This window comes from Panthera uncia (assembly GCF_023721935.1).
Source record: "Panthera uncia isolate 11264 chromosome A1 unlocalized genomic scaffold, Puncia_PCG_1.0 HiC_scaffold_17, whole genome shotgun sequence".
NCBI classification, from domain to species: Eukaryota; Metazoa; Chordata; class Mammalia; order Carnivora; family Felidae; genus Panthera; species Panthera uncia.
In genome coordinates this window covers 73,568,244-73,595,351 of record NW_026057577.1, presented here as the reverse complement: position 1 = coordinate 73,595,351, position 27,108 = coordinate 73,568,244, and the positions used below count along the sequence as shown (strand labels likewise).

The following is a 27,108-nucleotide window of genomic DNA, read 5'->3' as shown; positions in this document are numbered from 1 at the left end:
TACTGTTGCACTTTCATCTGCAGCATTGGCTGTTGAAACATGCTTTATTTAGTAAGATCAGATGCCAAAGGAAGATACTTTTTAAAACTTTAAAGAAATGCAGTAAAGTACAGGAAAGTCCTTGAAAACTTTTATCTCTGTGCTCTAAACCTGTGTGTTCATCTACCTGCTTGATATTTTCCCTTGGATGTCTCAGAGACATCACAAATTAAACATTAAAAAGCGAACCCTTCATTCCCTCTCCTCCTTTGAAAACTGTTGCACCTCTGGTCTTCTCCATCTCAATAAATGGCATGTATGACTAACCAGATGTTCATTATAGAAACCTGGCACCATTCTGATGTGTTCTTTATGTCACTCCCCACTTCTGGTTCACCCCAAGTGTAGATGTTGAGTACATCCATCTTTCTGTCTCTCCCCTCCCTTCTGTCACTCCTTCCCATTTCTGGTGACACCACTAGAGTACAAGCCACTAGCTTACTTTATTGAGACTACTTTCTTTTCTTTTTTTAAAGTTTATTTATTTTGAGAGAGGGAGCACAAGCCAGGGGAGGAACAGAGAGAGAGAGAGAGAGAGAGAGAATATCCCAAGCAGGTTCTGCACTGTCAGTGCAGAGCCCCATGTGGGACTTGAACTCACAAACCTTGGGATCATGACCTGAGCTGAAACCAAGAGCTGGAACCTTAATTGACTGAGCCACCCAGCCACCCCTGTTGAGACTACTATCTAACTGGTTCCTTGGCCTTTACTCATGTTCCTTTCTTGTTCCACGCAGCTTTTAAAAATGTGAACTGGATCCTAAGACCTTCTAGCTCAAAACCCAGTGGCTTCTTATCGTACTTAGGATAGGATCCCAAATCTTTAACATGTCTACAGTCCACATGGTGGTCTGGTCCCATGTGGCCCTTTTCAGGTTCACTAGCCTTTATAACCAGCACTCTCTACTGTCTGAGAGCCTACAAATATGCTTGCTGTTTCCTCTCTGGAAAACTCTCCTTCTCCCTCTTTTCTTAGCTAGTTTGAATTTGTCCTTTAAATCTCAGCTAAAATATCCTCAGAGAGCCTCAATATAAATCGGTCTGCCCTGTTATTCTCTTTTTCGTATGTGTGGGTTTTTCCTACATAGCCCTAATCATGGGGAAAAATTCCTCCCATCCCAGTTCCATAAGCTCTTTGAGGAAGAGGATGCGTGCTATCTTACATTGCCAGTGTCCAGAAAAATCCTTGGCATATAATAAGTCCTCAATAAATATTTGTCAAATGAACGATTGAAAATATTTTAACACAGTCTAGGGGAGCCAGGGTGGTTCAGTGGGTTAAGTGTCTGACTTCAGCTCAGGTCATGATCTTGCAGTTGGTGAGTTCAAGCCCCACATCGGGTTCTGTGCTGATAGCTCAGAGCCTGGAGCCTGTTTTGGAGTCTGTCTGTCTCTCTCTGCCCCTCCCCTGCTTGTGCTCTCTCTCTCTCTCTCAAAAATAAATAAACATTAAAAAAAAGAAGATATTTTAACTCAGTCTTTACAACAATGCTATGAGCGAGGTATTATTATCTCAACTTACACACAAACAAAACAAAACTGGGATTAAATAACCTGTCCAAGGTCATACAGTAAGTATGCGGCAGAGGAGGAACTCAAAGTCAGGTTTTCTTTTTCTTTACTGTAAGTGTAATATATATCATTATCTTACTGTAAGTGTAATATATATTATCTGACAGTAAGCATTATATATTATTGATATAGCAATAGTTAGAGATATGTACATCTGTATTCTCACATTTATGCTGTCTACATTACGTGTTCCATTTTGGTTTCCTGGCATTACATCCCCCTTTGAGACACAGCCATGTTCTCTTTGACCCCCTCCCCTCATCGACTCATCCTTGCAAAGCCTTTGATATGAGGTCTCCCTGCCAATTCCTTCAGCAGCCTGTAGACCTTGCTGTCAGCTCAGAACCAGTTGGAAATTTTAGATTTCCTCCTGGACTTTTAGAGACCACTTGGGGACTTTTGGAGTCCTCCCATGCCCAAACCTGACACCTTCAATGCACTCTCTACCATCTTGGGGTACAGGTAACATCCACAGAGCTACTGCCATCAGAAATTCAAAATGGAAGCATCACACAAATTCCCTTTATTTCTGCTCTCCCAACTTCAAAAGGAATCCATCATTTTGCCCCTGCGCTGGAATTCTGCCTGAGGAAGTAGAAGTGGGAACTCTTGACCGCTTTGGTGTTAAACTTTACTCTTCTCCTTCAAATTGCTTCACTTCTCATTGGCTGGAAGCATCCTGTAGCTGGCTCCTACATGCACACACACACATAAAACAAGAAACACGTGAACAAACAAACAAAAAAACCTGTTCTTAGAATGGGCGTGAACCTTTGATCCTCTCTTGTGCCTCTGTGAGTGATTGTCTCTGCTGTGTTGGTACCCTTTCTGTGGGGAAGGCAGATTTAGGCACCTTTAAATGTGTGTTTGGGAGGGGAGCAGGATGGACGATGAGGGCCTGGGGACAGTGCATCAGTTATTACCTTGAAGTTATATCCCTCTGTGTGGGGCTCAAGGGGTGAGACCAGGGTTTGCCAAGGATTATCTAGGAGGTTCTCAACTTGGCTCTCCAGGAGAATCTCTAGATGAAGGTTTTTAAAAATTCTGATGCCCTGACCTCATCACCATAGATTTCAGTTTAATTATTCTAGACAGGGATCCAGGCACCCATCATTTTAAAAGCCTCCTAGGTGATGTTAATATGCAGCCGGAGTTGAGAACCGCTGATATAGAGGTAGAATCCCATGTACCACATTGTAGCATTACTACTTTTCTTATGTGATCTGTATATTCAGGAGCCAGAGGAGTTTGGGGGAATTAGGATCACTTGCCTGGACTCATCTGGCAGGGATCCTTTCCTGGCAAACACCCATTAGAGAGGTGTCTCTGTCTAAGAGAAATATGCTCAGTTCTCAGGCATGCTTGCCTACTCTCTTAAAATTCACATTCCTTTTGTGTCCTATGACCTTTAAAATAAAGTACAAAATACAGTCTGCAGAATGACTCCCAGCGTGCTTTGAGCATCATTTGGCGTCACTTCCCTCCTTGCCTTGTGAATAATCATTATGCATGCAGTTCTCCTAGGGTTTCTTCTGTCCACATTGATTGCCCAGCCAGCCCTCCACTTTCTCCCTTTGTGCTTTAACTCCCGCCCTGATTTCCTCTTCCTTCAGTGCCTTTAATGCCCTCCCTTCATTTTCAAATCCAACCCTTCCTTCCAAACCATGCTCCAATGCTGGTCTTGCAGGAAGGAATCCCAGAGTCACTGTGCAGCCAAAGTCACTCTCTCCCTTCTCCCCCAGCACTGTCTTTTATTATTATTCCTAAAATGCTCCACACTTTCTCTGTTGCATTTCATTGCGCATGAATGTTTCCTGCCTTTCCAGATTTTGAAGTCCTTGATTGTGGGATTTGTGTTGTGTATTATTTTATCCCACACAGTACTCAGCATATGGCCTTGTATGTAGCAGGCATTCAACATATATTTGTTAAATGATTGCAAGAGAGAATCCTGGGGATTGCTATGTTTATCACAGACTATTGGTGTGAACTCTTTAAGTCATTCCTGGCTAAATTAATATTAGATTAACTTTTGGTACGGCAATGACAAAGATGCCGACCGCTGTTATTGAAGGTTACTGTTAGGGATACTTGCCTCCCCACAGTCCTGGCCACTCGGCATCTGTGTCTCCTTCCTATGCTTCCTCTATGTTAGTAATTCTCTACTTTGTAAGCTTGGTGGGGAGCCAGACCTGTCCCTTCCTGCAGAAGCTGTGAAATCCAGATTTTTGCTTTTTCCGCCTCCCTGACGGGCAGTGTGGATACCTGACCTCAGCTGAAAGAAGTGTTGCCAAATTGCAAGGGCAGCAGAGACCTCACATTGGCAGTGGCTGCAGCAGTGGCCAGCATCTGATCCCTAGGCAGAAGGGTGGCTTCCTCCAGTGTGGGTCCAGTGTGGGTGGGAGTGGTCACCTGGCCAGTTTCTCTGATATGGTTCTGGTGTCCATCTTTGCCTATTTTATATATTTATTTAAAAAATTTTTTAAACATTGTTTCATTTTTGAGAGAGAGAGTGTGTGAGTGGGGAAGCGGCAGAGAGGAGACAGAATCTGAAGCAGGCTCCAGACTTTGAGCTGTCAGCACAGAGCCTGATGCAGGGCTTGAACCCACTGACCACGAGATCATGACCTGAGATGAAGTCAGATGCTCAACTGACTGAGCCACCCAGGCGCCCCAATCTTTGCTGTTTTATGGGGGTGGTTTCCCAAATGTCCTGACAACTCTGTGACACATTTGATGAACTACTTAGTGAGCTTGTTCTTCAACCAAGAACCCTGAATGATAGAGTTCGTTTAAATTTGTAAAGCTAAATGATACTTTTTAAATAGATATTAAGATTGGTGCTAACCATAAACTTCTTTCTTCTATGAATCAGTAACATAGGGAAGGTAATTTTACTTTCGGGAAAAGACCTAAACCTTTTGAAGGTTTGTATCTGTTAATCCTGGGTAGATACAATGTGAAATTATGCAATCTTGATAATATTTTAGTGACTCAATTTTTTTTTCCTTGGGGTGGGGGGCCTTTTATACATTTGTGCCACTAGGTAGTGTGAGCAAGAAGATGATATCTCTGTCCGTCAAATGGCCACTTGGAACCATGCTGCTTCTGCTGTCCTCACTGTTGATTCTCTTAACTGTGTCAACTCCTTCCTGGTGTCAGAGCAGTGACACCTCGTCTCCAAAAGCTAGTAATGGGTCACCATTCCCTTGGGATAAAATTCGACTTCCTGAGCACATCAGCCCGGTTCATTATGATCTCATGATTCATGCAAATCTCACCACTCTGACTTTCGAGGGAACCACTCAGATAGAAATCACAGCCAGCCAGCCTACCACTACCATCATCCTGCATAGTCACCACCTGCAAATATCTAAGGCCACCCTCAGGAAGAGAGTTGGAGAGAGACTGACTGCAGAACCGTTGAGAGTCCTGGAATACCCGCTTCATGAGCAAATTGCACTTCTGGCTCCCGAGCCTCTGGTTGTTGGGCTCCTGTACACAGTTGTCATTGACTATGCTGGCACCCTTTCTGAGCATTTAAATGGATTTTATAAAAGCACCTACAGAACCAAGGAAGGGGAAGTAAGGTACTTTTTTTTCTATTTTTTTAAAAACTTCAAGTGCTGCCCCATACTAGATTTATGATTTCATATGGATTATCTCTTAAAACTCCCTTGATCATTGAATGCTTTTCCTTGTTTTGATTTTGCGTTTCATTTATACAGCTAAACATGGCCAGTAGATTCTTTTTTGTGTTTTTGGATGTCACGTTTCATTCTGTTTTAACCAGTTTTATTTCCTTCAGCTCTGTCAAAGTACCTGTTTGTTTATTTAGTTAGATTTCTGGCATATAATAAATGTTTTTAATTCTCTCGGTCTATGTATTAGTTTTCTACAGCTGCTGTAACAATGTATCATAAACCGAGTGCCTTAACACAACAAAAATTTATTCTCTCACAGTTCTAGAGGCCAGAAATTCAAAATCCAGGGCTACACTCTCTACATCTCTGAGAAGAATCCTTCCCTCCCTCTCTCTAGTCTGTGGTGGCCCTTCTTTGTTGGCATTTCTTGGCTTGCAGCTACATCAGTCTGGACTTGGCCTCTGCTGTCACATAGCCATTCCCCCAGCTTCCCTCTTCTTATAAGGACACTGGTCTTATTAGGGCCCAACCTGATGGCCTCATCTTAATTTGATTACATCTGAAAGACCCTATTTCCAAATGAAATCACATTCACAGATACTAGGGATTAAGACTTCAACATATTTTTGGAGGATGTAATTCATCCCATACAGCCTATAAGAAAAGTTTTTTTTCTCAGTTAAAACTCTTTTTAGACATCCTCACCTGCCTTTCTATTGTTCTGTTTTTAAGAAGGTATAATCTATTTTGGGAGATCTTATGCTGAATTTTAAAATCAAATTTTATTTGCTAGTAGATTATAGTCACTTATTCTTCTGATTCCATATTATTCTTTTGAGGTTAAAAAAAGGTCAGATGCTACCAAAAAGAATGTTTTGAAAAGTCAATTTTATCCCTATTATGGCCCCTAGTGATAACCACTACTTTTATTTTGGGGATCATCCTTCTAGAACTTCTTTTTGGATATGGTTATACATTATGTGAGTGGAGCTATGTTATATTTTCTGTTGTATAAGGAATTTTATTTTAATATGTTGAGATGTTTCATATGAATGACTATTCCTATACATCATTTTAATGACTTTATTAAAATGTATGTTTTGCATTGATTTAACTAATCCACCATGATGGATGTTTCCACCTTTTCAGCAATAGCAGTATCTTTGAAAATCATTTCCTTGGAATAAATGCCTATAAACAAAATTGCTAAGTTAAAGGGTCTACAATCTTTTGATATTCCTTGCCACAATCCTCATCCCTAACCAATAATGTATCTGGGCAATCCTTTTAGAACCAAAAAGCCAACAGGTATGTCTCTTTAGTTTACATTTCATTGGTTATTGAGGAAGCTGGGCAATTTTTGATATGTTTATTGACTATTTATAGGCCCTTTCTCAGTGAATTGCCTGTTTATGACCTGCCTGCTATTCCACATGGTTGTTGCATATACTCTTACTCATTTTTAAGTGTTCATTGTCTGTCAAGGCTATTAACCCTTTGTCAGATAACTTGCAATTAATTTTCCCAGATTTTTACTTGTCTTTTTACTTAGTTCTTGATAACTTTTGTTGAAACATTTGTTTTAGTAGTGAAATCAATAATTGTGTGGTATCTCTAGGAATTAAAAACCAAATATACATCTATTTTGGAGTCCCTGGTGCTTTATATTATATTTTGATTTCACTTGCCATAATTTTAGAGTACTTGCATCAACACATTTTGAACCTACTGCAGCCAGAATGGCCTTTCCCTGCTTTGATGAACCTTCCTTCAAAGCAAATTTTTCAGTCAAGATCAGAAGGGAGCCAAGGCACCTGTCCATCTCCAATATGCCACTGGTGAGTCTGAACTCCTGTATATCTACTCACAGGAAACGTCTATCGATAGGCTGTGCCTTGCATTTCCCCAGTGACAGTTATTAACATTCAGGTCACCTGTGTTAGTTGGTTTATTGCTTGACTTTTCTTATTTCATTCCCAAGCTATCCTTTTGTTTCAAGCAACAATTTATTTGTAGCCAAAGAAGAAACTGTCCTTAAAACTAGGAAGATTTCAACACAAGTCTCATTCCAGGTCATTGATATTGACAGGAGGGAAACTGTAAGGAATCAGGGCAGGTTTAAATGAGAGTGCCCTTTAGGGGTGCCTGGGTGGCTCAGTCGGTTGAGCGGCCAGCTTCGGCTCAGGTCATGATCTCACAGTCCGTGAGTTCGAGCCCCGCGTCAGGCTCTGTGCTGATAGCTCAGAGCCTGGAGCCTGTTTCAGACTCTGTGTCTCCCTCTCTCTGACCCTCCCCCATTCATGCTCTTTCTCTCTCTGTCTCAAAAATAAATAAACGTTAAAAAAAAAATTTTTTTTTAAATAAATGAGAGTGCCCTTCCCAAAGCGCTTTTGCCTTCATTTTGTCTTATGACCTTTTGAAAGGATTTTAAAGGGAACACTTTGACAAATAAGGCCATATTTCTAGTATATAGTTATTTTCTATAATTTCTATATATGATAAACTAATACTAGCTATATAATTTGTAACTATATGCGTAAAATTGGGCTGACAGAAAAAAAAAGTAATCTTTTTGGAATATCATGGTATAAAAGGTAAGTAGTGATAAAGATAGCTCAGTTCCCTTTAAGGAAACCATTATCCTTCAATACCAAAGCAAATATGGACAGGGTTCCATCTGATTTTCAAAAGTGGTGAGAAAATGGCCGTGCCAAATGAATAAAGCTACTCAGTAAGTGCCCCTAACTCTAAGCTGATTCTGGCAGCTCAGAAAAACTCATCTGCAGGGCTATCATTCTGCAGCTGGTGCACATCAGCTCCTAAAGCACACGCAGGCTTTGTTCAGAGAGCTCACTGTGGATGACACTCAGGTGGAACTGACTTGGCCGAGAGTCTTCAAGGGTATACCAGCTCCTTCCTGTGCTGACCAAGGAGGCAAAATCTTAGCACATAGGGACTCTGAGAGCCACAGCCAGCATCTAGGACAGTACCTTGCAACTCTAAAAACTCTGTAGAGCCCCTCCCCCCACTGAATACCATAAAAATCCCTTCCTCAAACAAGATTCTGACAGCCCCCCTCAGAGGGCTGTGCTCTGTTCTGTGAAGAGCACTCTTCTGCAAATTTCTGCCAGCTAAGAACTTCTGTCTACTCCACCCACATTTGTATATGAAAACACAGGAAACAATTGTGCTGTTTTTCTGATATAAATTTGAGATAGAGAACATGGTGGTTCCAATTAACATTCCATCCTTGGGATGGGAATGTGTTCTCTAATTACAGAATCACAGCTTTAAGAGAAAAAGCACAGAGATACGATGGTATCAAGGGGAATACTGATGACCAAAAAAGATTGGTGGAGAAACTTGTAGGTTTTCAGGGGGTAGGCTAGGAGCTCCAAAGGCTTCACAAAGATGCTGGAGCTAAATCCATAGGTATCTAAGACCTCTAGGAGAGGAAAATAATGTAATCTTGCCTCTTGGACAGGAAAGCCCTCCCATTGGCAGAAATCTTATAGGATCAGCCTGAACTCAGGCTGCGGACCTGGAGTTTGGGGGAAGGACAATGGGGTCTCAAAGGATCACTACAGTGGCTGGAAAAGCAAATATACCATTGGAATATTGAATTGTTTGGGCAGTGGGCAAGATTTAATCACACTTAAAGGTTAATTAACTTTAATTAATTAATTATTAAAATTTCCTCTGCAATTTCCTAGTAAATAGCACAACTTCAGGAATGAAAATTTTGACTAGGGCAGAAGGCATTTAAAAAGAAGAGGTAATTTGGAGTTTTTTCCAGAGTAAACCTGGGTCGACTATCAGAGTCAGGACTTAAGTGAGCAAAGAGTGGCCATCACACACACATAACTGGTGGTTGGTTGGTATTAAAAAGAAGCACAAGGGCACCGAAATAGAGGTGGAAATAAGGTTTCAGGAAAAATGCATGTGCTAACATGGAATTTCCCAGGCTGGTTCTCCTCTTGTTCTCGTTCTCCAAGCTCATACCCCAGTGCTGTGTGTTGCCTGAGGTATTACACTTCCCTTTTTGGAAGCAGACCTCTTAGACTATACCACCATCACCCCCACCCCACTGCAAGGCTTCTCCCTGATTGCACTGAAAGCTGATTCCAATGAAGCAAATCAGAGTTTGGAGGAAGCTTTGCCATGTCAGGCCCAAGCATGGGTTACTTTCAGTTTTTTACGAAAATAGAGGCTCTATTTAAGCTGTACATGGTTACATGTTTTCCCACAGAAAAAAAAAAAAATTAGACATTGTATTTCTAGATAATTCTCAAACCTGTATTTATGGTCAGGTGGACTACCTCTTAGCGAAACCACAAATCTCAAGTTTGCTTTGTCCCATTCATATTATTAATCCTCATGTACCAGATATGAGTTAGTTTGCAACCATCTGGGGTATTGAAAAGAAATTTAGTGATGATAGTTGCACAACTGTAAATATAATAAAAAAACACTGAACTATATACTTCAAAATGGTGAATTTTATGATACGTGAATTATATCCCATTTAAAAAAATTGAGTAGAATGGTCTTAATATCTAAATTATAGTCAGGTATTAGAGAACTTTTAAAATAATTATGTAAATATTGTGCTATGTACTTTCACTTTTATGTCTGGTGGTAAGGAGATTTCTGTTTATAAACTGTTTTCAATGCATTGGATAATTGGATTATTTGCTGATTTTATTCTGATTTTAGGTTAAATCTGTGACTATTGCTGAAGGACTCATAGAAGACCATTTTGATGTCACTGTGAAGATGAGCACCTACCTGGTGGCTTTCATTATTTCAGATTTTAAGTCTGTTAGCAAGATGACCAAGAGTGGAATCAAGGTGAACCTGTGATTGTCACATAGGGTGGCCAGCTTGTCCTGATCTGACACTGTCCCGGTTTTAAAACTAGAAGCCCCACATTTTGGGCACATCCCTGAGTCTTGGCCAAACCAGGAAGGTTGGCATCCTATTGTTACAGATGCTCGTATTTATAATGAAGTTCTAACACAAAAACATGCGGAGAGGCTTGGCCTGGCCTACATCATGGTCCTGGCTCCACCTTTAGCAGGCATTCTGACCTTGACTCTGCTCCCTTTGGAACTTAGTTTATATTTCTTTAAAATGTGTAAGTTGGACCAGATCCTGCAGTGTTTTCTGAGGTTGCCTCTGGCTGTCGCTTCCTGCAGTTTAGAAGTAAATGTCACTGACTACCTGAGCAGAGGATTTCTGGCCTTGAGTAGGAAGTAAAATAGAGCAGTCTGCTTGGAGTATTAAATGACTCTGGGGAGAGCATTTATGCCAGCTAATACTGGAATACTGGAGAAAAGATCTTGTTTCAAGGAGTACTTGCCCCTTTTCTGGGTACCATTGCATAAGGAGCAACCTATTCAACTATATGTTGTTGGGCTCTGAATGCAAATAGGTTTTTTTTTGTTTTTTGTTTTTTTGTTTTTTTGGTTTTTTTTTTTTTTGGAGAAGAGGAGCTTTAATTTGAAGATGCCTAATTTATTTATGCTGGTTTTCGCTGAGGCCTGAGTAGATAGGACTTCTGGGTTGGTGAAAGTGTGAAGATTTCAGCGAGAGTGGCTTGCCTAGAGATGGTATGGAAACTCTGTGCCTTTTCCCGTACCTTGCCCTGCACATCTCTTTCTCAGTTACGTCCTTTTATAATAAATAAAATATTCCTCTGAGTTTTGTGAGCTGCCCTAGCAAATTAATCGAACCTAAGGGGGAGGTCTTTGCAACCTCTAGTCTGTAGCCTGTGGGTCAGAAGCACAGATGGTAACCTGGACTTGTGAATATCATCTGAAGTGGGGGTGGGGACAACTTTGTAAGACTGAACCTTTATGTTGTGGAATCTGGTGTATGTCTGGGTAGTGTCAGAATCGAGGTGGAACTGTGGGACACTCAGGTGGTGTTGGAGAACTGCTTGGAGGTGTGGGCGTAACACCCCCCAACACACACACACACACACACATATATTGGAATTAGGTCCAAGAATTCTTTTTACATATTAGTATTTTTAGGCCTTTTATTTCTTTAAACACATTAAACGTTTTATATCCTAGTTAACTGTCTTATCTGAAGTCTTTACGTGTCTCATTCTGTGATTTGTTGTTTCTGCTGGTTATTGTTTTGTTCCTGTGTGTATATTGAACTTACACTACCTGAGTTGATGGTGGGTTCTTCCACAGAGAATTTGTTTGCTCCTGGCAGATGCCTGGGAGCCCTTACCAGCCCATGAACCGCTTTAAATCAAATTATTAGCTTCAGGTTTTTGAGCCACCTGGTTATTGTGAGTCCAGTTGCTAACCAGCATGAATATTAACTTGCTGATTCACTCAGGACTTCCCACAACCTCCCCCATATGGTACCAAGACTTGAAAAAGGCATTTTTCCCCCTTGCAGTCTCCTTGAGGAAGGGGATGGCTATTTTTAGTTTATCTTTACAGAAAGGGTATGGTCCTATAGGGTTCAACTTTATGCATGGTGCATATTCTGTTGGGCTTTCCCCCCTTGGACGGGCTCTGGACTTTGTCTTCTATCCCCTGAGACCTTCAATGCTGTGAAAACCAAAGCTCAAGTCCATCTGTGTTAGGTTAGTGTCCTCAGGACAAAAGCTGGCTGCAGGGCTCTTCTGTCTAGGAGGGTCCTACTGTTAGTCATTTTTGGCATTTAAGTTTTCTTTACTTTTCCATTATTCCCTAAGAACATTTTTAAAAAGACCTTTTTGTTTACGTTATCCAGGATGTTGTAGTTTTCAGAAGGGGACTTGGTCAGAAATAGGTGGCATTAATACAAGAAATCGAACTTCCAATTTTCTTCCTAAGTGGCAACCATATTCCACAAAATGGAACTGTTGATGTCCATCTTCCATACAATTGTGGAGATGTCATAGACTCTGGATCTGGAGTTCTCTCTTGTCCATCAAGAGAGCGGACACAGGATTAAAATGAGACAGAGACTAATATCCGGGAGGAGACAAGAACCCTGAGTAAGGGTCCTTGCTTCGTTTTTATTAGGATCAGAAGGCTTACAAGTGTGATGGCTGTGCACAAAGAGACAGTGAAACTGTGAACATTAACTCGTGTCGGTGAGAAAAGGTGATCTTGAAGATATGCAGTGTTAGGGGTTTGGGTCAATACAAAGCAAAGTCCTGGCACTGGGCAGATGGTTGTTTATGGCAGGCATGAGGCCCAAGTTATGTTAATATGTTGATTTACATAAATTTCACCATGGCTAACAGTATGAGTGAAGAAAGGCCTAGCTTCCAAAGATTAACAAGCCAGGTCCTTTTAATTTCCCTTTATGTGCAGAAATTATAGGGCCAGACAAGCCTCTGTCCTTCCAAAAAATGTTCTGTCTACTAGATTGGTCAAAGGATATGGTCTTATTTGAATATTTTGTTTCAAGATGTCCTCTAGGACCCCTGTCAATAATGGTCCAATTGCCCCAGTGAAGATTATGCTCAGTTTCTCCATAACAGGTTGTCCAAGGAATATTATTCCAGGGGTGGTCTGAATACTTGAGACTAGAGCAAGCTAGAACATTAGGAGTGTGAGATATGTTGGTTTTTTGAGGTATATCAAAGCTTGTGGCTGAGAAAAAGGTAAAATTGGCCTTTTAGAGATTTTGGTCTGTACATGTAAAAGCCAGTTGATTCTTACTTTGAGACAAGCAGATAGGTTGCTAAGTTTGGTAACACACATAGGAGGTGCTGGAATAAGCCACCATTGAGGTCTTGGCATATAAAGCCAATGCTCTTGTTCAGTTTGGAAGGGCAGGTTAAGATTAGCTCCTCCCATGAATTCAGTGTCATTATTGCTAACAGAAATATCCAGGTCTAGGAGTGTTAAGCTGTCAAATATAGGTGGGTTAAGGAGATGAGCCCAATATGAATATTGAGCTTGGCCCGGACAAATGAGGACAAGGAGAAGAATCAGGGTTACCTGTATCGAATTCCTGTCAATGATGGAGATCATGGCCATCAGATGCAAGTCAGGGGTATATGCAATACCATTGTGTTGTAAGAGGATGCCGGCCTGGTTGGACAGGAGATTAAGGCTTCCCCATGTTATGTTGCGTTTGTGGAGTGGCTTCAGGATGAGGAGTCAATGAAGAGGCTTCTTCCATCTTGAAAAAGGGGGGCTGGTGGCTGCTCATTAAGAGTCATTCTCTGGAAGTACTGGTTCGTTGGAAGATATCCAGGGGTCTCCATGGTATGGCTTCACCAACCAACAGACAGGGGATCCATAGAGGTCCAGAATCTGAAAGAACACAAACATATTCTCCTCAACCCCAGGTGAGAAGTTTAGTGGGTCCAGTCCATGTGGGCCCCCTTTCAGGGGTTTTGTATAGCACCATAGGATGAGAGGGTTTATCTGATTTTGAAGAATGTCACTCAGCTGCTGTTAGTCTTTGAGGATTAAGATTTAAAAAGTTAAGAGTAGGGGCGCCTGGGTGGCGCAGTCGGTTAAACGTCCGACTTCAGCCAGGTCACGATCTCTCGGTCCGTGAGTTCGAGCCCCGCGTCGGGCTCTGGGCTGATGGCTCGCAGCCTGGAGCCTGTTTCAGATTCTGTGTCTCCCTCTCTCTCTGCCCCTCCCCCGTTCATGCTCTGTCTCTCTCTGTCTCAAAAATAAATAAAAAAACGTTGAAAAAAAATTTTTTTAAAGTTAAGAGTAATCATAGCATGATCAAGAAGGAGCTGAGGTTGTAATGTAGATAGCCATGGGTATCTCTCCCTTTTTTGTTTTTTTAACATGTTTTTGAGCATACTATGTGCTCCTTTTACAATTTCTTGGCCTTGTGGATTATAAGGAATGGGTAATTCCAACCAAGGCTTAAGTAAAACAACTTAAAAAGGGCATGCTGTCCTGTCATTTTACCCTTTTTGTTAAAATTTTATTTATTACCTTTAACAAAAATGTATGCTCATTTTTTATATCTTTCTTACATATCTCTTACTTTTTTATATACTGAGTTACTTTCCTTATTTCCATTAGCCTTAATTATATTTAGCAGAATTTTAACTCTTAGAAACCTTAGTCTCCAGTGAAAACAAAGTAGCAACCAATTGTAAACCATCTGTTACATCAGAAATTTTTTAGGTGGCAGACTTATGGATCCATTAAGCATAAAGCATGCTTTTTAATAGATTTAAATGTCCTCAGTATTTTTGTCATAGAAACCAGAAGCACAAACCTACGGTTAGTAAGCAATGCTTTACCATTCCATTTGATTTGGAAGAGGCCTAAATGTTCAATAGATTTAATTTATCATTTAAGCAAAATGTTAAAGTTTCAGGTTACCAAAGACCCTGAAAGCTATTTTAACAATTACCCATGAAAACTATGAGACAAAGTTAACCATTACTTTAAGTCATCCTTTGGCTGACAAATTGGAAAAGAGATAACATGAACTTATTTGACCTTCAGTGAACCTTAGTAGAATAAAGTTTTATTATTTAATTTTGATAATTTAAAAGACATGTCTGTCTTAATTACATTTTATCTGTGTCCTCTTAAAAGTTTACCATTGTCAATTTTTTCCCGTGGAACCAGTGAGGAATTCTGAAGTGGGTGGCCCTAGTCTAAGGGGGTATTTTTTGCTCTTAGGAGGAAGAGTTGATGCTGCCTGAGGCATTGAAGAGCCAGATATGCAGGTCGCATCCCAGTTGGTGCAGGACCCTGAGGAGTGGGAAGGGAAGGCCTAAAGGGTGAGGTGCCCACAGCTGGCCTGAAGGCAGATAAAGGCATAGAGGGCAGAGAAAGAGTTCTCGTGGTCCTAAAGCCTGTTAGCTCAGATAGATGAGCAGATACAGATTTTTGTTTTGTTTTCCACTTTTGGAATTAGGCAGTCTATGTCAGGCCAGAGAAGACAGAGAAGTTCCCCAAGACAAAAGGAGTTTTGGCAGTTGCTTGGGAATATTCCTTAAAACCTCCATCCTGAGGTAGACTAACCAGAGACAGTTGGCTCTGATTATCGTAGTCATTGACCAAGGAAATGAATGAGGGAGAAACCCCCACGTGTAGTTAGAGTAGCCAGAGTATATTGGGAGTAACAGTGAGAGAGAGAGAGAGAGTCCCCTTTAAAAGAGACGGCCTGTGTAAAATAAGTCATACTATTTTAGTGCATTGTTTTGCTGACAATGATTGGAAGCTGAGCTTGTTGCCTTAGTTGGGAACATTGTCCTGTACTGGACAGTTGTTCAAAAGACGCTGGAATAGCAGCATCAAAGTTTTGCATAGCACGAGTTACACAAGCGTCATGAAACTCTTGGGCATAGACAGCATACTGGGCTGGAGTCAAAATGATTTTTATAAGACAGCCCCAGTCCTAGGCATACATGGAATAGTGCCACAAATAGTTTCTAAAATGCAGATCGTAAAAGGGCTGTGGAGCCATACAGCTGAACTGATTTCTGCAATTCCTTTACTATTTGAAAGAGCAGGCCTTCACGGACGTATTGCCCGTTTTGCCCGACAACGGGAAACACCTGGAATTCACTGGCCTTCTGGGCTTCTTAATGCACTTTTGCATTGGGGTGAGGACTTTATCAGAACCAGTCGGTGAGGTTTCTTGAGGCTTGATATTGTCCCACCCTTTGGAGAGAGGGTGTGTATCTTCTGGCTGTAAAGGCAGTGAAGGCACAGGCTGACTATAAAAAAGCCTAGGGTTTTCCTCTTTTTTGGGTAATTCTTTATCTTTATATGCATCGTCTGAACTCAGTGGGAGAAGGGCAGTATGGACAATGGACCAAGTAAGGATTACCTCAGGGGAGGACATTAGCCACCTCGGAATGCTGAGATTTTAATGTTTTCCCTACTCGCTCCCAAATATCAAGATCATAAGTTCCTTGTTTTGGGAACCAAAGGCAGTGTTGCTGGGTAATCATAATTCAAGGAGTGCTTTCTGAGTGAAGATAGTGCCAGCCACCTTTCCTAATGATTATAAAATATGAATGTACTCTTTCTGCTCTGGGGATAGGGAGTCTCCCATAATAAATCTCTCCAAAGTTCCGTGGCAGCAAATCCTAATATAGTTTTGCTTTTCTCTTAGTTAATCAGGAAGAGATTGTAATCTGGTGCGTTTTTCTTGGAGCTCTTTAGTCGGTCCATGGCATCCCGCAGTCCTTGAGTTGCACCGCCTTCTGGCCATGTCAGCCCTGGGTCACCATCTGTTGTAGACTTAGGGTCTGGAGTTCTCTCTTCTCCAGTAAGAAATCGGGATGCAGGATTAAAATGTGAGAGAGGCTAACGTTTGGGAGGAGACAAGAACCCTGAGTAAGGGTCCTTGCTGTGTTTTTATTAGAATCAGAAGGCTTAAAAGCGTGATGGATGTGCACAAAGAGACAGTGAAACCATGAACATTAACTCACAGGTGTGAGGAAAAGGGGGTTTTGCAGATATGCAGTGTTAGGGGTTTTGGTCAACACAAAGCAAAGTCCTGGTGCTGGGCAGCTGGTTGTTTATGGCAGGCATGAGGGGCCTTGTCTGTTTATCTTAGCTTGCATAGGGGACAAGAGAGTGAGAGCATGCTACCTCAGGGACATCAAGGTACCTTTCTTTTGCTAATAAGCTCCCCTCTGGGCAACTTCGGCCTGTTGCGGTTGGGCAGCAGCCCTATATACCTGTTACCTAGGGCTGGGCAACAGCCCTATTTACCTGTTTACCTATTCTGGACCTTCCCTCCCATGAAAGCAGCTTTCTGATTCTGTACTAAATTGGGGTGCTTCGGCCCTGAATATCTAATCTTGGTTACCAAATCTTGGGTGCTTTCATCCTGTGGCTTCCTATTTCTTTATGCCTTGTTAACCCCTGGGTACAAGCTCAGAGAATTTCTAAGTTTATTCCCCACGTGGAGAGAAGCCACTATGGCATTTGAGTAACTAACTGTGCTTTCTCTTCAGGTTTCCATATATGCTGTGCCAGACAAGATACATCAGGCAGATTATGCACTGGATGCTGCAGTGACTCTTCTAGAGTTTTATGAGGATTATTTCAGCATTCCATATCCCTTACCCAAACAAGGTAGAAATTTTGCAAGATTATTTCAAGTTGTGGCATTTAATGACCTCAGCTATGTATTATATCCCCGTAATTGGCATTCCCATGGTATCTCAGCAGCCCTTCAAGTCTAGACCTCTGGCAGGAGAAGGTTGCTCCTTCTCACCCCTAATCTATACAGTAAATTTCTAATAATAGCAGGAGCAGATCTTGATAAGATTTCTGAGGCACATGTCATGGTGATAATTTTACCTTCTGACCTTAAAGATAAACTCAGTTGTATTAGTGGGCAGACAGCAAAGGGCAGAAGCTGCATCTTTTTCATTATTTGCACATATTTGGTAGAAATAGAGAGGGTGCTCAATACATTTTTCTTAATGAACACATTTATACAAGGTAAGGAAAATCTGCAGTTTCCTTCTTAAATGGGCTTTTAAAACTATTATTCGTTTGAGATTTTAGGTGTATGGGAGTCGAGGGCATCCAAAGTCAAGTGTATAATTGAGGAAATTATTATTAAGAGTATCCAATCCCTGAATTCCTTGTCAGAAAGTTAGAAGAGGAGTCAGAAGGCCCGAGGCCCCAATCTGACTTTGTCAGGCAACAGCAGAGCAACCCTGAATCACTGAGCCTCTTTTTCTAGGTTGTGATAAGTTCTTTTCTTTTGATCCCTACACCCATCCATTCTGAAAGTTAGTGTGTTTGGGCAATGTCTAGTTTAGGGACTGTTAATACATTTTTGTGTCCTTTCCAAGATCTTGCTGCTATTCCTGACTTTGAGAGTGGCGCTATGGAAAACTGGGGACTGACCACATACAGAGAATCTGTTCTATTGTTTGATTCTGAAAAGTCTTCTGCATCAAATAAGCTTGGCATTACTTTGACTGTGTCCCATGAACTCGCCCACCAGGTACACAAGATAAATGATGCTTTTAAAAATTGTGGTGAAACTACATCTATTTTGCTTTTATGGGACTTAAAAGACTATTCATATTGATACATGAAGTGTATCAATTCATCTTTACTTTGTCTTTTTTTCTATAGGAAAAATGATTTCTTTTAAAGCACAAGGTCCCATGTTTTAAAATGAACGTCGAAAGGTTTTTCTTCTTATTTTGATAAAAAAATTCTGTAAATGTTACTTATATGCTGACATTGCACATACGAAATCTTTCCTTCTGAATGCCTTATGTCTGTAACTGTGTAGATAATCCAGTCTCCGTAGAAATGTATGAATAATCTAGTACTTTCCTTTTAGTGGTTTGGGAATCTCGTGACTATGGAATGGTGGAATGATCTTTGGCTAAATGAGGGATTTGCGAAGTTTATGGAGTTTGTGTCTGTCACTGTGACTCATCCAGAACTGAAAGTTGTAAGAAGTATTTACTTATTTTTAACAAGTTGATACTGCTGTTTTGTTCGGTGTTGCTGGTCTTTGATTATAGAATTCATGGAAATATTAATAACTCCCTGATAGCTTAGATTAGAATCTGGTTTCTAAAATGCTAGTGAACTTGAAAGGTAACACAAATGCTTATTTCCTAACTGGATTGCTTATTTCCAAATATGTGGTTGTTAGGAAATTATGTTAAATCTTATCCTCCCTTATTATAAAAAAGCTAGAAGTAATGACAGCCTGTCTGTTGCATATCATTTCCTCAACCATTAGGTTCCTCTCTGAAGGATTATGTACAGATTGCTTTTATTTCAATAGTATCCTGCTTGTCAAATCAAATCCGATTCTACTTGTTTTAGGTAACTGCACACTTGTTTATTTATGAGCCTACACTCGGGAGTCCCAAACTTCATGCTTTGGAACCTTTAGATGTTTATTTTTTTTTATTTTATTTTATTTATTTATTTATTTTATTTTTTTAAATTTTGTTAATGTTTATTTATTTTTGAGACAGAGAGAGACAGAGTGTGAGCAGGGGAGGGGCAGAGAAAGAGGGAGACACAGAATCAGAAACAGGCTCTAGGCTCTGAGCTGTCAGCACAGAGCCCGACGCGGGGCTCGAACTCACAGACCATGAGATCATGACCTGAGCCGAAGTCGGACACTCAACCGACTGAGCCACCCGGGTGCCCCTACATGTTTATTTTAAAAATCAGGTGTTTAACTTGTGAAAATCGCATGTAGTAAAGCTAAAAAAGAAACTTACTTTAAAAACAAACAAAATCCCCCAAACAATCCTTTACCCCACTATAATTTTGACCTAGGCATATATTAACTTCTCATTTTCATCTTCCTGTACACATAATTTATAGTTGTAATGTCTATATAACTATTGTACTACAATGGGTCATAAATATTTTCCCATTTCCACATATGCCTTAATAATAAAAATGATGATGTGTGTATGTTATTCTGTTGAGTAATATGCCCTAAGAAATTAGATTATATTTGGAATTTGTCCTCCATTTTTTTTTTTTTTGACCACATAGTTTTAAATTTAAATTTCTATGGGGCACCTGGGTGGCTTAGTCAGTTGAGCGTCCAACTTCAGCTCAGGTCATGATCTCACGGTCTGTGAGTTTGAGCCCCGTGTCAGGCTTTGTGCTGACAGCTCAGAGCCTGGAGCCTGCTTCGGATTCTGTGTCTCCCTCTCTCTCTGCCTCTCCCCCGCTCATGCTCTGTGTCTCTCTCTGTCAAAAATAAATAAACATTAAAAAAAATTTAAATTTCTTTGCCTTAAAATAAGATGATTTGAGATGTTGGAATCACTACACATTTTAGTTTGTTGTTTTGGCACTGTTTGACTATAGGAATGAAAGTTCTATTTTTAAGTTAAGAGAAAATTGTCTTCTAAAGTGATAGGCATTTAAGATGAACAAAATCTAAAATGTTCACCTAAAATTGTTTCTAGGATGCTCTTTAGAAAACTGCAATTCTGTCTAGCCCAGATAAAACATGTGTCCTTTCATATTTTTTATCTAAAAATAAATCAAGTCTTTGTCTCAATAGGAAGATTATTTCTTTGGCAAGTGTTTTGATGTGATGGAGGTAGACGCATTAAATTCTTCACACCCTGTGTCGACAGCTGTAGAGAATCCTGCTCAGATTCGGGAAATGTTTGATGAAGTTTCTTATGAAAAGGTAAAAATGGATTATAAGGGTACATTTTAGACATCAAACTTATAAAGACTTTGGTGGAGAGATGACAGAGGGTTGTGGGGTGGCTTTCCATAAGGAACAACCCAGATGGAATGCTTTTTATGCTGTCCCATGCTGGCAGGGGCTTAACTTTAAGTTAAACTTAAACTTGACTCTTTAAGGCTTAACTTGAAGTTTGGTTTGTAATCCTAAAGATTATATTATAGTCAGTTTGTCATTTACTCTGTCATAAAGTGAAAATCCATGGTCTACAATAACTTTGTCTTTTATTTATCATTCAACAAATAGGTCTTGATTGAGCATAACTGTTGTACCAGGCAAAAATCCGTGCCCCATGTAGCTTGCCTTTCACTGCCTTCAAAAATGGTTTATATTGTTGAACTGCAAAATACTGTCCTATACAGTGTGTTTAATACAGAATTGGAAATGGTTGCTAACGTCTAGTGGGAAATTTTACATAAAAATCTTGATATCTGGCTTCTCTGGACAAGGAAAAAGAAAAAAAAAAAAAGGATTCTTATGACCCTGGTTACATGGAACCTGGGTAATTTCCCTTGGCAATGCAACCTGGAGATAAAGTCATAGTTCCTTCTTCATGAGATCAAGGATGCTTTTCCAATTCTCTTTCCATTTCCAACTGTTTCCATTGTTTTTAACGGGCAGAGAAGGTCATTATCATTGTACTAGGCTGTTTTATTTGTAGTAAACAGAACGGTATTCTTCGATATTTCCATAAGTAGTTCAGGGGAGATAAAAACAACACACAAGTACATAACTTGGTGGAACAAATTAGAAAACCCAAAAACAAACCCACACATACGGTTATTATTTTTTTTTTATCTGTGAAAAAAGAGCCAAGAATATACAATGGGAAAAGGAGAGTCTCTTCAATTAATGGCTGTCCCACGGTTGTTGGACTGAGCCTTGTGTCTAGCTCTATGCTGGATGTGGTGTCTGCTTAAGATTCTATTTCTCTGCCTCCTCTCCTGCTCCCGCACTCTCTGCCTCTAAAAGAAAAAAAAACACACACACACACATTATATATTTATAATAGAACTACATGCGTAGGGCAGCTCCATTGCTCTTTGTGCAGAATTAAAAAATAGAACTACCGTATGATTCAGCAATTCTGAGTGTTTAAAGAAAACAAAAACACGAATTCAAAGATAATACACACCTTCATACTCATTATAGCATTATTTACAATAACCAAGATAAGGAAGCAAGCTAGGTGCCCATCAATGAATGAATGGATGAAAAATGTGATATGTATATACAACAGAATATTATTCACCCGCAAGAAAGAATGACATTTTGCCCTTTGGACAGTGTGGATGGACCTTGAGAGCATTATGCTAAGTGAAACAAGTCAAAGACAAATACCATATGATTTTGCTTATATGTGATATTCTTAAAAAACAAAAAACTTCACCTTTCACAGAACAGATTTGTGGTTGTCAGTGGGTGAAGGGGGTTAAAAGGGTACATATTTTTAGAAAACCTTTAAGTCGCTGGGATGTAATTTACAGCATGGTACTATATAGTTAATAATACTGTATTGCATATTGGGAAGTTGCTAAGAGTACATCTTAAAAGTCCACATCAAAAGAAAAATTGTAACTCTATGTGGTAACAGATGTTAACTAGACTTATTGTAGTAGTCACTTCACAGTATATACAAACATTTAATCACTATACACCTGAAACTGTTACATGTAAATTATACCTCCATAAAAACTTCAAATATTTGTGTTTTTTAAAAGTTTATTTATTTATTTTGAGAGAATGAGCAGTGTGAGTGGGGAAGGGGCAGAGAAAGAGGGAGAGAGAGAATCCCAAGCAGGCTCTGTACTGATAGCCCCAACATGGGGCTCGAACTCAACAACCGTAAGATCATGATCTGAGCAGAAACCAAGAGTCAGAAGCTTATTAACTGATCCACCCAGGCGCCCCATTGATAAAAACTTTAAAAAGTATCCATTCTTTTGGCAGAGATATGCACTCCATGTCGATATTCAGGGGTCCTGACTTTGCCTGTTATCCTCACCATCCCCTAGAGCCACAGAAAAAGGGACAGTCTATGTCTTGAGAAGATATAAGAAATTCTCTCAGAAAAGGAGATTTTGTACTTCTTAAAGGGTGATTTCTTTCTAGGAAGAAAAGGAAGTAGGAAGGGCTTTCAGGGTCAGTGGAATCATTATTGCTTAGAAAAAAGATTTAAGAGAAGATAGTATATACAGGAAGTGAATTGAAGGGTCTGAGGGGAGAAGAAGGATGTTCTTGGGAATTAGAAAGTTACATTGAAAAAAAAGGTGGAGGGGAAGAAACAACCTAAACAGAAAATTTTTTTTTACCCTTGAACGAATTCCCTCATTTATGTCCCTTATCCATTAGAGGCATTTGAGTTTGTGATCTACAATCCACATGAATGGGGGTGGAGGGGAAAAGAGCTCAACCCAGGAACACAGGGTATGTAGGAATTCTCTTTTCTCATTGTTACTCTTGCCTTCTATGCTCCAGCTGTCTGCGCTCCCCTCCCTTCCTTAACCGGTACCTCTCCTTCTACCTCTTGGACCTTCTGCCCCCACTGCTGCACTAGAGTGGCAGTGGGGAAGGCAGGTGGTGGTCCAGGGTTCAGTATTGATGCTGCACCGTTTGCTGACCTGTGAGTAATGGGAATGGGCCATGATGTTAGTTTGTCCTGTGGGAGACTTGATTGCTTAGTGGACTGAGAAAGAACAAAAACAGTCCTGTTCAATCCCCTCCCTAGACAGGTTTAGGTTTAACCTACTTTCTTTAAAAAAATTTTTTTAAAGTGTGATGGTGGGTTAGATGATTAAACTATAACCATGCTTGACATTGTCTTTTCAGGGAGCTTGTATTCTGAATATGCTAAGGGATTATCTCAGTGCTGATGCATTTAAAAGTGGTATTGTACAGTATCTCCAGAAGTATAGCTATAAAAACACAAAAAATGAGGACCTGTGGAATAGTATGGCAAGTGTGAGTATGGTTTTATTTATCTATTTTCGGAATCCACAGGCTTATTATCATGTTTTGTTTTGTTTTTCCTATACCATATTAATCCATCTGAGCAGAATCATGAGTGTTTTCTACAGAACTGAGAATAATATGTTTATTTTTGGTTTTTAGATTTGTCCTGCCGGTGACACACAAAGAATGGATGGCTTTTGCTCCAGGGGTGCACATTCATCCTCATCCTCAGTAAGTTGTTAGATCTCTACATGCTACCCCTAAGCACATATTTTGAGTCCGCATTCTTTGAAGGAAACCTCTGTGCCAAACTCTTTGAGGCCCTTCATTCTGTCATTCTTCTCTACAAAAGATTGTGTTTAAACTATACCAGACCGACAGTCTTTTATAATTTCTTTTGAGAACTATCTACACAAGGGAGTTGGATAGCATTCTTGGGTAACACATATCACTGGTACTAATTTGTTGAGCTTCATTCTCTGTAAAGCAGTGAATGTATGGCATGTTTCTATGGTAGACGGGGTCTGTATCAGTCAGGCTATATGGATCATTTCCATAGGTCTTCATTTGTGAAACAACAAATAAGGGCAGTGAACATTCTGGAGAGCTTACTATGTGTCAGGCAAGTGCTAATAAGCACTTAGGTACATTACCTCCCTTACTTTGCAGAATAAGACCATGAGTGGGGTACTTTTACTTCTATTTTAACAGATTGGGAATGTGGAATCCAAAAGCCTATGCTTAGTAAATTACAGAGTGAGGATCTGAATTTAGATTTAATTCACGTGTTTAACTGTTAAGCTGTAAAGAATTCCTAATATTTGAGTCACAAAACAATGTGAGTCTGTTTATCTGGACTTGTGGAATATTTTCCTAGGTGGTGGAGGTTAAATCCACAGATTCAACTAAACTTTATTCACCATATTTTAATTTTTTTGGCTTTTGGTTTTTAGAGATGGCTTTATTCAGTAATTTCTAGATTGTTATGTAGCATGTTTTGTCTTTTTTTTACTAGCTCTTAAATATCTTTAGAAGCTTTTTTATTTTTTTTTTTATTTTTGAGTGTTATCTTTCTTTTCTTTTAATATAATTTATTGTCAAATTGGCTTACATACAACACCCAGTGCTCATCCCAACAAGTGCCCTCCTCATTGCCCATCACCCACTTTCCCCTCTCCCCAACCCCCCCATCCACCCTCAGTTTTTCCTCTGTATTTAAGAGTCTGTTGTGGTTTGCCTCCCTGCCTGTTTGTAACTATTTTTTCCCCTTCCTTTCCCCTATGGTCTTCTGTTAAGTTTCTCAAGTTCCACATATGAGTGAAAGCAGATGATATCTGTCCTTCTTTGGCTGACTTATTTCACTCAGCATAATACCTTCCAGTTCCATCCATGTTGCTGCAAATGGCATGATTTCATTTTTTCTCATTGCTAAGTACTATTCCATTGTATATATAAACCACATCTTCTTTATTCATTCATCAATTGATGGGCATTTAGGCTCTTTCCAGAAGCTTTTTTAGTATCAAAAATGTATTCTCCTTTGAATTTATGACTGTTGTGTGTGGACTATCTTGATGCTACCACTTAGGAAGTACAGGCTGTTGACTGATGATTTCTGCCTCCTCCTGCCCCGCGTTGCTTCTCTGGGAGCCAGTAATGATATATAGGTGTTGAATGCCTGGCCATTTTGTCTCCCTTCTCTGCCTTCATTCCCATGCCTGCTTTGTGCGGTTTGGCAAGCCCAAGGTATGCCTGGTAGAACCAGATACATGCTCTCAAGACATGACCTACACATGTAGATAGAGGAAGAGAATGAAAAGAAGTAATCAGTGCTCTAGTGGGAATGCTATGGCAGAAGGCAGTGTGGGGAAGGGAGGAAGGAGGACAGGGTCTGATGAGCCAAGGAAGGGATGAGGAAAAAGCCTCACAGAGGTTGTCAACAGGAAGTAGCCCTGTGAGCGCAAGCTTGGGTTCTTTATTAGAGTTGGGCGAGTGGTCACATGTCGGTTTTTTTCTGTGTATAAATCAGCACTGGCGTCAGGAAGGCCTTGATGTGAAAACCATGATGAACACGTGGACGCTGCAAAAAGGCTTTCCCCTGATAACCATCACGGTGAGAGGGAGGAATGTACACATGAAGCAAGAGCACTACAGGAAAGGACCTGATGACGCCTCAGAAACTGGGTAACATTCATAGAGAAAAGCTCATTTTGTTGCCTAGGTACCACCTGCCTTGTACGATGAAACCTTATTTTTCAGAATGCTCTTAATAGATGCTGAAATATTTCGATGAAAGCTATGTATCCTATAAAGGTGATTACACAACACTGTCTTCCCAAAAGGATAACAGTGGCTTTAAACCTTGGTTCATCTCACTAAAGCTGATTATATGTAATTATTTTGACATTCTCACATTGTGTAGTTTGATAGGACGGTAATTTCCAGTTACTGACTTGAAGCAACCACTGCTAAATTACAATAGTGCCTGGCATTTGGGTTTTCACTGAGGGCATAAACATTTAGGTGACTTCTGGGGATTATGAGAGACTCAGATCTCTTTTGGAAGCTCAAGTTAGATCCTGGGACCTGTTCAGCTTTAACACTTCAGAGAGACATCAGTGGAAAGGAGATGTGGCAACTTGATTGACTCTTGATAGGCCGTATGTAAAAAAAATTATTTTGAAATAATTTCACACTTACAGAGAAGTTGCAAGAAGAACACAAAGATTCTTTACCCAGGTTAACATATATGTTAACTCTTAACCACATTTGCTTTATCATTCTTGTTCTCCTCCCTCCCCTTTTCTCCTCTGTGTCTTTACAGTTATAACCCAAAGTATGTATATACAACCTAAGATAAAACCTTTCCATGTGTAATCCAAAATACCCAAGAGTTAAAAAAAATATACTCTCTATATCTTTTATATGGTCTCTAAATAACATGTATTATTGAAGTATAATTAATATCCTAGTAGTTTAGGTGTAAATCCTACTGATTCAATGTATTTTATGCATTACAAAATGATAACAATGATAAGTCCTGTTACCATCTGTCACTAAATAAAGGTATTACATTATTGACAATATGCTTTATGCTGTAAATTACATCCCATGACTTAACTTATTTTATAACTAGAAGTTTGTATCTTTTAATCTTCTTTACCTATTTCATCCCGTCTCCACCCCCTGCTTCCTTATTTATGAGTCTTTCTGTTTTGTTTGTTTTGTTTTTCAGATTACAATATAGGTGAAATCTAGTTGTATCTGTCTTTATCTGTATGACTTACTTCACTTGACATAATATGTTCTAGGTCTATGTCTGTTAATTGCATATGGAAAGAGTTCATTCTTTTTTATGGTTAATACTCCACTGTGTGTGTGTATGTATATATGTGTATGTGTATACTATTGTATATGTAGAGACATACACCACATCTTCTTCATCCATTTATCAATAGACACTTAGGTTGCTTCTGTATCTTGCTATGATTAAACAATACTGCAGTGAACAATACAGGCGCATTTATCTCTTCAGATGTATGTTTTCATTTTCTTTGAATAAATACCCAGGAGTGGAATTGCTGGATCCATATTGGAGTTCTATTTTTAATTTTGTGAGCAATCTACATACTGTTTATGATAGTGACTGCACCAATTTACATTCTCACCAATAGGAAAATGGAGCCTTCCATTTTCTCAACATTCTTGCCTACTCTTGTTATTT

The 27,108-nt window shown here is 39.9% G+C and overlaps 1 protein-coding gene across 3 annotated transcripts in view; it reads left to right on the top strand.

Annotated features, from left to right (window-relative positions):
- Positions 1–27,108, top strand: part of ERAP1 (endoplasmic reticulum aminopeptidase 1) — a 97,943-nt gene that overhangs the window by 52,227 nt on the left and 18,608 nt on the right. For 2 of the 3 annotated variants that reach the window (XM_049647620.1, XM_049647617.1), the window contains exons 2-11: positions 4,658–5,201; positions 6,955–7,093; positions 9,972–10,106; positions 17,179–17,299; positions 18,031–18,185; positions 18,534–18,647; positions 20,241–20,372; positions 23,262–23,393; positions 23,544–23,615; positions 25,414–25,568. In XM_049647620.1, the coding sequence (XP_049503577.1) occupies positions 4,675–5,201; positions 6,955–7,093; positions 9,972–10,106; positions 17,179–17,299; positions 18,031–18,185; positions 18,534–18,647; positions 20,241–20,372; positions 23,262–23,393; positions 23,544–23,615; positions 25,414–25,568 (1,682 nt within the window). In that variant the 5' untranslated portion in view covers positions 4,658–4,674. The remainder of the gene's footprint in view (positions 1–4,657; positions 5,202–6,954; positions 7,094–9,971; positions 10,107–17,178; positions 17,300–18,030; positions 18,186–18,533; positions 18,648–20,240; positions 20,373–23,261; positions 23,394–23,543; positions 23,616–25,413; positions 25,569–27,108) is intronic. The other variant, XM_049647618.1, reaches the window with a different exon arrangement.